Source organism: Hydractinia symbiolongicarpus, chromosome 12 (genome assembly GCF_029227915.1).
Source record: "Hydractinia symbiolongicarpus strain clone_291-10 chromosome 12, HSymV2.1, whole genome shotgun sequence".
In the NCBI taxonomy this organism is placed as follows: domain Eukaryota; kingdom Metazoa; phylum Cnidaria; class Hydrozoa; order Anthoathecata; family Hydractiniidae; genus Hydractinia; species Hydractinia symbiolongicarpus.
In genome coordinates this window covers 9,876,312-9,885,155 of record NC_079886.1, presented here as the reverse complement: position 1 = coordinate 9,885,155, position 8,844 = coordinate 9,876,312, and the positions used below count along the sequence as shown (strand labels likewise).

The 8,844-nt window shown below is 36.1% G+C and overlaps 3 protein-coding genes across 3 annotated transcripts; all 3 read left to right on the top strand.

Annotated features, from left to right (window-relative positions):
* Positions 1 to 54: 54 nt before the first annotated feature.
* LOC130621744 (uncharacterized) lies at positions 55 to 3,668 on the top strand. Its single transcript, XM_057437087.1, has 8 exons — positions 55 to 474; positions 622 to 686; positions 858 to 979; positions 1,135 to 1,210; positions 1,592 to 1,641; positions 1,719 to 1,904; positions 1,991 to 2,102; positions 3,153 to 3,668. The coding sequence occupies exons 1-8, from the start codon at positions 196 to 198 to the stop codon at positions 3,604 to 3,606; spliced, it is 1,344 nt and encodes a 447-aa protein (XP_057293070.1). The 5' UTR covers positions 55 to 195; the 3' UTR covers positions 3,607 to 3,668.
* Positions 3,669 to 5,021: 1,353 nt separating this feature from the next.
* LOC130621234 (uncharacterized) lies at positions 5,022 to 7,502 on the top strand. The gene is made up of 3 exons (XM_057436545.1): positions 5,022 to 5,943; positions 6,002 to 7,206; positions 7,359 to 7,502. The coding sequence occupies exons 1-3, from the start codon at positions 5,022 to 5,024 to the stop codon at positions 7,500 to 7,502; spliced, it is 2,271 nt and encodes a 756-aa protein (XP_057292528.1).
* A 185-nt stretch (positions 7,503 to 7,687) lies between these two features.
* Positions 7,688 to 8,725, top strand: LOC130621233 (integrase/recombinase xerD homolog). The gene has a single exon (XM_057436544.1). It carries the CDS (start codon positions 7,688 to 7,690, stop codon positions 8,723 to 8,725), a length of 1,038 nt encoding a protein of 345 aa, XP_057292527.1.
* Positions 8,726 to 8,844: the final 119 nt, after the last annotated feature.

Sequence of the window (8,844 nt, the reverse complement as noted above, 5' to 3'; positions counted from 1 at the left end):
AAGAAATAAAAAGGTCGAGAACGAATTGTTTAAGTGAGATTTTATGAACAATTTGATTTTGTAAAGAAATTAAAATTTCTTGGGAACTGTGTGATAATGTTTCAAAGATAGTTGTATTTGGATACTTGTGCATTTGTTTTGACGAGCAAAAGAAATATAACATGTTTGTAACATAAATTTAACGTGGGGAAAATTATGTACGTATTTATTTATATCGTCTTCACGGCGACAGTAACGCATGCGGACGCAAATGTCACTGCATCACCCAACCAAACGAACACAACATCTACTGTATCAACAACTAAAATAACACCTAGTACAAGCAATATCCCGAATCCCGAAACTGCAAATCCGTTTTTGTTAAAGCTATTCAAGTATTCCGTGAGGGGTAGAGTAAATGAAAGTTTTATTGCTGACTTAAAGAATGCAGACTCGCTGACCTTCAAACGGGCTTCAGATAGAATCAATGCAGAGGTAAAATTATGTGGTTTTGTGTTATGTCAGTGTGACGTGCACCAACATTAATGATTTTTTACAGTATCATTTGCAACACGGTGGGTAAAATTGTTTAGTTGCATACTATGTATTGACTTGTAATTTTTTGTTTCTTTCTTCTTATAGTTTAAACAACTATTTGGTGGATATGGTCTTAATGGAAGTTATGTTCTCGGGTTCTCTTCAAAGAGGTAGTTTTTTCATTTATACGTGGAGAAAAAGATATTTTAACACATTCTTTAAACGCTTTTCTTCTCGATAAAAAGTCTTCGTAGATTAGTTTATCATTGTTGTAAGTGTGAGAAAAACGTATTATAACATCTGGAGATTTTCTAACCATGGCCACACTTTCCCTGTTTTAGTTATGATACATTATACGATGCGTTACTGTATTTTCATGTTTCCTCTCAAATTAACACAACTCAAATCAAAAACGACGTGAACCGACAGAAATCATCAGTACTCGGTACCGTAGTGACAAAAGGTTGGTAAAAGTTTAAATAACAATGAAAAAATTGCGCATGCGCGTCAACGACATTTCTACATTAATTCGCGCGAAAGTTCGTTAACTCTTTTTTTTTCTCCTTTTCTTTTTTAAAAAAAATTTAAAAAATTATGTGCAACATGACATTTTTTTAGAATTGTGCGCCCAATACACCTGTACGAATGCTACCCAAGGAACTTGTACTTACGTGGGAGGCGTGGCTATATGCAGGTATATTTCTATCCTTGAGCTCCAAGAGGTAGAAACACGTTTAAATTCAATCAATCTTAAAAAAAAGCACGACACGTGTGCTGAATCTTTTTCAGCAATGATTGCAATTGTAAAACAATGCTTTGTCGAGCCAAGAGTAGAAGAGAATGTGGATATATTCTGGCATTGTAATACACTTGTAGAAAAATCTTCCCTTCTCAAAAAAACTATATATCTCATGTTTGAAATAACGAGGCAATTACATATGTTGTCTTGTCGAACCAAAACTCCCACACAATGCTTTGAACCAGCAGATCTGGCAACGAAAATCATCTTCAAAACTGAATGCTAACTATGATCTGGGTAAAATTAAGTTGTTATCTTCATGTGTTTTAATTTTAGTTGTAAAATTGGATTTCGTGGTATCAGATGTGAGGGAGCTTACACTGTCAGTAAGTGACGCGTTTATAGATATGTCACGTTCAACTGGTGTTCTTTAATATTCACTTTTTAGCTGGTTTTTTTTTAGATGGGACTGTGTACAGTCAATGGACAGATTGGACACCCTGTACAAAGTCATGTGACACAGGAGAACAAAAAAGACGAAGGGTATGCAAGCCTAAACCAATCAATGGAGGCGTGTGTGTGATTGGTCCGTACGAAGAGTTAGTAAATCGAACATGTAATGCTAAACGCTGTCCCAGGAAACATGACGGTATGTTTTTACGTATTCACATTTTAGTATCTGCACCTGTCCAACGATATTATTGCAGCAAAGTTTTGTGACTCTGTTTTTTGTAGATGATGACTACTACTTGGTTGCGTACATCTGCGGTGGAGTGTTCCTGGCTGTTTTAATCCTCCTCATTGCTTTTTGTTGCACCCATCAGTATACGAAGTATGGGGTATCAGAGTAAGTGTACTTTTGTTTACCAGCAATCATCCAATAAGATTACCTCACACCTTTTTTTATACCAGCTGATAGAAAAGAGACAACAGACGCTGTGAACGAGGTTGTGCGCCTTTCACAATCCTAAACAAGGTGATAGCAACTTTCAGAGTCTTCGAGACTCTGAACGTTGCTATAGGTAAATACATGTTGGTACGAATAATTGACGCAACTGTTATAACGCAAACGGAATTTATTTTTTGGAAATAAAATTTATTTTTCACGAGAAATAATTTTCTCGAAGGCGAGTCCTATAATTTCGCGAAAATTAAATTTTTCAAATTGTATGGAAAAAAAGAATTTATGGCACATTCATGGCAGTTAAGATTCACATACACTACAGTATACTCTCATTTAGTGGGACGCACAAGGGACGGAGGAAATATGTACTACTTAGCGAGCGTCCTACTTCAGGGAATCTCCCCATAAGTAGGATTTTTATCAAATAGCTCAATTTGTCCCAGTTATCGGAGATTTTTTTAGAGACATATAGAGATCTTAGTTCTAGTGTAAATCGTTTTTAAAAAAGGGAAATAAAGTATTTAGCAAATAGCGAGTTTCCTAATAATTTTCGCAGGATCGAATTTTTGCAAAATTGAAACTAATTTGTAAAATTTGTGAAAATTAGTCAGTGACCCGTGGAAAATGCACGGCTTCGCCCGTTTTTATACATATACACGCGTGTCTCGTGCATTTCGTGTGTCCGTAACAGGACGCGGCTTTCGGGGACACACATACAGACGGAGTACGGCTATAATTAAGGAGAAGTTGTTAACCCGTGGAAAAATCAACGGGGTTGTCCGTTCTTTATATATCGCATTTCGTGCCTCTGTAGCAAAAAGACAGACGCACGAACAGACAGGCGGAATACGGCTATTATTAAAGAGATTAATTCCCTTGAAAATAAATTTCCCAAAGTATGCAGCATTTGTTTCTGTGGTGCAATTTTGTCTAGAATTTTATTTATTACATGTTTTATCATAATCAGTGTTATATTATATATTTTTTATTTAGTCCAATGAAACATGAAGAAAAGAATAGATCACCTAGGAATCCACCAATCATTAAACGACCCTCGAAATCGTATTCATCACACTCACCATACATACGAAGCGAAAATGTCGTTCCTTTGCATAAACTAGCGCCAACTCCACCCGAAACAAGTCCTCGCGATAGCGGTTTCGATAATTTCGCGTATCGAGATCACGAGAATATCAGCGACAGTGAAGAAGTATACAAACTTCAAATCCAGAAGTTTTTGCAGCAAGCACCAGCTCTTCGACACAATGTACTTTCTCGTAGCAACAGTTACGATCGTGAGGGTAGCGTTATTTCGGCAAATTCGAGTCTTAGCCCTGCGATTATCAATCGAAGTAAACCGCAACCAGCCGCTAGACCTAGACCGAGTGCGATTGGACAAAAGATTATAGATCGCGGTCCATCTAGATATCAGTTAGTTATGATTTAAATTTTATAAATAATTTTAGTTTTAGTTTTTTTAATTTTACTTTTCAACTATATCTTTCATAATGGCGATGTGTTTATTTACGATTTTTTTTAAATTTTCATTACTGTGAGACATAGCATTAGAAATGTATTTGAAAACATTTGCCTTACTGGGCCTTGGCCTTGATCACTCGAATTATACTAACCGTAACATATTTTTCTGTGTAAGCATTCTCTTCCAATTAAAGTTTTTTAAGCGTAATTAGAACAACAAGCTGATCACAAAAATACAAACGCAAAATGTTGGCTTCTAGTTTTTATAAAACTACGCCTAAAGTAGGAATTATTTCCTCAAACAGATTTCTTTTACGGATCCCCATCAACCATTCTGTTTGGAAATATAAAATGTGAATCAAAACACAGCATAATTTTAAAAAAACTGAAGGAGCGACCTGCATACTACTCTATAAACAGAACAATATCAAAAAAATATCGTATAATACCTTGAAGATGACTTGTTTTACACAAACCGGTTTGTGTTCAGTCGATGATTTTAAATCGGTTGGCGGCCCTATATTTAAAGTAGCCGGACTAAACCCGCTATCTGCTACCCTCCACAAATTTAGTTTTTCATTTTTACGCCCATCAGTATACGTTATATAGGCATGCGTGTTCAACCAAACAAAAACTTAAACTGATTTTTCGAAAAAAACCTTATATTAATAACGGTCAATGTATTTCGGATTCTGTCCAGGATAAGGCTGCCTAATCTTCACTTTATGTTCATGAAATAAGAATGCCTGGAATATGTTTACAACGTGCAAAAATCTGATGCTAGGAAAATGTACACAACGGGCGAACCCATGGATGTCCACGGATAACGACTAATGCAAAGAAGAATGTAACTTATTTTCGTAGTAATCGAGGCAAGTTACGCATGCGCCTGATAGCGCATGCTTGAATAGAACTTTCCCACCCTTTTTTACTCACAAGTCAATTCTATTCGTACGGGTTAGACGATTCACAGAGAAGAAATCATGTCTAGTGGCGAAAGTGTATCAAGAGGTCAGAAAAGACGGAGAGAAGACAGATCTGCTCAGGAAAGTCTTTCTCTTTCTAGTATTAAAAATTATTTTGACAAAAAGTTTGAAGATATCCAAACAAAGTTTGAAAAGGATAATCACAAACTAGCAAAGAAATTCAAAAAGGAACCAGAACTTTCTTTTAAGTTTAAGGGGAACAAAAAACAATACGAGTTTAATGAATCTATTCGACGTGACCTTGAGACGTTGGGAGATCTGATAAAACAAGGCTCAAAGCACAGATCTACAAAAATGTTATAGGAGATAGTTTCAAATATTGAAAAAAGGAACAAATTAATTAAAATTGCTGACAGATCTATTGTAGGGTGGAGTACCGTCGACGAATACATCTCAGATGACCTGGCTAGCGACTCCGCAGACGAGCGAAAAATTAAAGCTGCTGAAAATCGTGCCATCAGAAAAAAGCAAAACACATTTAATCGCACCAGGAAATCAAAGTTTTCGGATGTATCGTCAACGATCTCCAAAGCTCCAGATAAAATCCAGTTTCGGAATGCTGAATCAGACTTCAGACGAGTTGTTCACCCCAGTGCGACTAGCTTCAAGCCAACAGGAACTTGCTTCAGCTGCGGAAAAAACGGACACTGGCGAAAATACTGCCCCGAAGCTAAAAGATAAAAGTACATTTAAAGATAAGTTAATATTTCCTTTAATTTCGTCTAAAACATGTAAATCAAAATCCAATAATAAATTTGAAAGTGTAAAAGGCAATTTAAAAAACAAAATTCCCTTTTGGGAATCCATAAAAGCGAACAGAACAATTATAGATATCCTAAAACATGGCTATAAAATTCCAATTTTCTCAACCCCAGAAAAAGCGCATTTTGAAAATAATAGATCAGCTCTCATGGAAAAAGAATTCGTTACTGCTTCCATAAAAGAACTGCTTGGGAGTGGAGGGATTCGGGAGGCTGCATTCACTCCTCACGTGGTAAACCCATTATCCGTTTCTACTCAAGGTAATGGTAAAAAACGCCTTATCTTGGATTTAAGACATGTAAATAAGCATATATATAAAGACAAAGTAAAATTTGATGACTGGAGAGTCATGGAAGAATACTTAAAGAGGGATAGCTTCATGTTTCAGTTTGATCTGAAGCAAGGTTATCACCATATTGATATATTTGAAGAACATCAAACTTATCTTGGATTTTCTTGGAAATTTGAAGGGATAACAAAACATTTCGTATTCACTGTTCTACCTTTTGGCTTAACTTCTGCCCCATTTATTTTTACAAAAAGTAATGCGTTGTCTGGTAAAATATTGGAGGAAAAGCGCGATTTGTATTTCTGTGTACCTTGATGATTGTTTAGGAGTCGCAAGCTCATACGAAACATGTTTAAAACAGTCGGAATTTGTTCAGGAGACTTTATTTAAAAGCGGATTCATTGTTAACAACGATAAAAGTGTCTGGAATCCACAAAAAGAAGTAATCTGGTTAGGCGTTAAAGCAGATTTGCATAGAAATGTTTTCACTATCCCTCAAATACGAGTTAACTCCATCTTAGATTGTATTAATAAGGCCATTCAAAACTTACCGTATTCAACAGCGAGAAATTTAGCAAGGCTGTGTGGCAAAATTGTTTCTACAAAGTTCGTTGTGAAAGAATTAATTCAATTAAAAACTAGAAACTTATACAAAATCATTGATGCAGAAATGTCTTGGGATTCTCGAATTAATCTGAAAGAAAAGGATCAGGCTATTAAGGAAATTATCTTTTGGCGTGATAATTTTGAAATGTTTAACAAAAGAGAAATCATTCCCTACAGAATTCCACAAATTGATGTTTATTCGGACGCTAGTGATTACGCTATAGGAGCGCACGTAAGAACGGACAGCAAAACATACACCTGTTTTAAGAATTTTAAAATTCATGAGAAAAACTTTAGTTCCACATGGCGGGAATTATATGCAATTCTGTTCACATTAGAAACATTCAAAACCATATTAAAAGGAAAAATTATAAATTGGAAATCGGACAATTTCGCAGCTACTATAATAACAAAATCAGGTAGTGCAAAATCCCAGCTACAAGAAATAGCTGAACGTATTTTCAAAATCGGTTTTGATTATTCTATCGATATCAATATATCATGGATACCTAGAAAAGAAAATCGTTTGGCAGATAAAATAAGTAAATATTTTGACTACGATGATTGGCAAACTACAGAAAAGTGTTTCAATACACTGAACAGATTATGGGGCCCCCTGACAATTGACCGATTTGCAGACCACGAGAATGCGAAAACGCCAATATTTAATTCACGATTTTGGTGTCCCAGAACAGCGATCGTCGATGCGTTCACTGTCGCGTGGGGAAATGAAAATAATTACTTAGTCCCGCCTACGTCATTAGTGAGCAGAACTTTAAGTCACATGGAGGCGTCGAAAGCCATAGGTGTGCTAGTTGTTCCATACTGGAAATCTGCAAAATTCTGGCCGTTATTAATCAACTCAGATTCGAAATTTAAGACGTTTGTCAAAGAATACCGTGTTTTTAAAAACACTAGCGAATATGTTAGATTGGGAAATAACCGTGATGCGCTTATTGGCTCTGCTGCTTTTAAAAGCCCAATGATTGCGCTAAGAATAGCATTTTCGTAAAACCGAGACAGTAATTTTATGACCGATACAAAATTGTACATCATGAATTGTTACGAAATATGTAGGTCAGCAGGATTGCAGATCCCTACTGCTGTGGAAACACAATCGTGAAAAGTGTAAACAGACGGGTAGTCAAGCCCCAGTTTAAGAGGAAGGTAGCATTAGCAGGAGTGCAGATGGCTACTGGATATAAACTTTGGGTTGCTTAACCCACTATTTTAAGGAAGGTAGAATCAGCAGGATTGCAGATGTCTACTGGGCATTGAAACGACTGTATTAGGATTATATGTTGCCGGTTGTGCAAAACGTAATAAAATTAGCAGGATTGCTTAGGTTAACAAAGTAGGTTAGCAGAATTGCAAAAAACCGGTGTTGTACTAAAAGATGAGTGTAAATGCATAATAATTATATTTATCCTCTGAATTTAGACTTTGTCAAATCTTACGTTGAAAAACAAACTCCTGGAAATGCGAATAAAGAGCTTAAAGTACTAGCTGATCAAATTCCAAGTGTTTTGGACAAATGTCGAGAACCAACTACTCTAAAGAAGTATACTTGTTATTTTAACCTTTGGAAAGATTGGGCCGAGCGATACTCATTAAAATGTTTCCCGGCCGACGAATTCCAGGTGGCATTATTTCTGTTGAGTTTAATTCAAGGTGATGCGTCTATTAGTATAATCGAAAGCTGTTTCTATGCCATAAAGTTTCACCACAACATCATTTCATGTCATGATCCTTGCGAAGCTCCTATCGTTAAAAACATGCTTGAGGCGGCAAAAAGAATAAAGAAGCAACAAGTGAAGAAGAAAGATCCTATAACAGTAGACCACCTTAATTCGATTTTTAATTATTTGGGAGGTGAAAATGCCGATTTGAAGAATTTAAGAACACTAGTGATATGCTTGATAGGATTTAGTGGCTTCTTAAGATTTAATGAAATTGTGAACTTAAGTCGATCTGACATCATTTTCTTTGACACGTACATGACACTTTTCATCAGCAAAAGCAAAACCGACGTTTATAGGAAAGGTTCAACGGTGTTTATTGCAGAAAATAATTCCGACTTGTGTCCCGTTAAGAATCTTAAGCAGTATTTAGTAAAAGCAGAAATTGCTGAAAATTCGGAAAAATTTATATTTCGAGCAATAACCGCAGGAAATAAACAGTCCCTGAGAAAAACAAACAAACCTATCTCGTACACGAGAGCAAGAGAAATGTTTTTAGATGTGATTAAGGATATAGGGTTAGATCCAAGAAATTTCGGATTACACAGCCTTCGTTCAGGCGGTGCATCTGCAGCGGCTAACACTGGAGTTAATGATCGGTTATTCAAACGACATGGACGTTGGAAGTCAGACCAGGCAAAAGACGGGTATGTTGAGGATAACATAAGTGCTTTACTCTCTGTATCTCAGACATTAGGACTTTGAAATCACCCCTACTTTTAAGCACAGAATACCAAAAATGACTCCACTCACTAAGTTTTATTCTCGAATAGCGTCCTAAGTCTTGAAGAGATTACGTAGACAATAAGGCTCTTATTTTCGGT

Coding starts and splice junctions, on each gene's coding strand:
- LOC130621234 (XM_057436545.1), top strand. CDS start 5,022: ATGACCTGGCTAGCGACTCCGCAGACGAGCGAAAAATTAAAGCTGCTG. Junction 5,944..6,001: donor AAAAAGTAATGCGTTGTCTG/GTAAAATATTGG, acceptor ATGATTGTTTAG/GAGTCGCAAGCTCATACGAA. Junction 7,207..7,358: donor TTAAAAACACTAGCGAATAT/GTTAGATTGGGA, acceptor CGAAATATGTAG/GTCAGCAGGATTGCAGATCC.
- LOC130621744 (XM_057437087.1), top strand. CDS start 196: ATGTACGTATTTATTTATATCGTCTTCACGGCGACAGTAACGCATGCG. Junction 687..857: donor CTCGGGTTCTCTTCAAAGAG/GTAGTTTTTTCA, acceptor TCCCTGTTTTAG/TTATGATACATTATACGATG. Junction 1,905..1,990: donor CTGTCCCAGGAAACATGACG/GTATGTTTTTAC, acceptor TGTTTTTTGTAG/ATGATGACTACTACTTGGTT.
- LOC130621233 (XM_057436544.1), top strand. CDS start 7,688: ATGCATAATAATTATATTTATCCTCTGAATTTAGACTTTGTCAAATCT.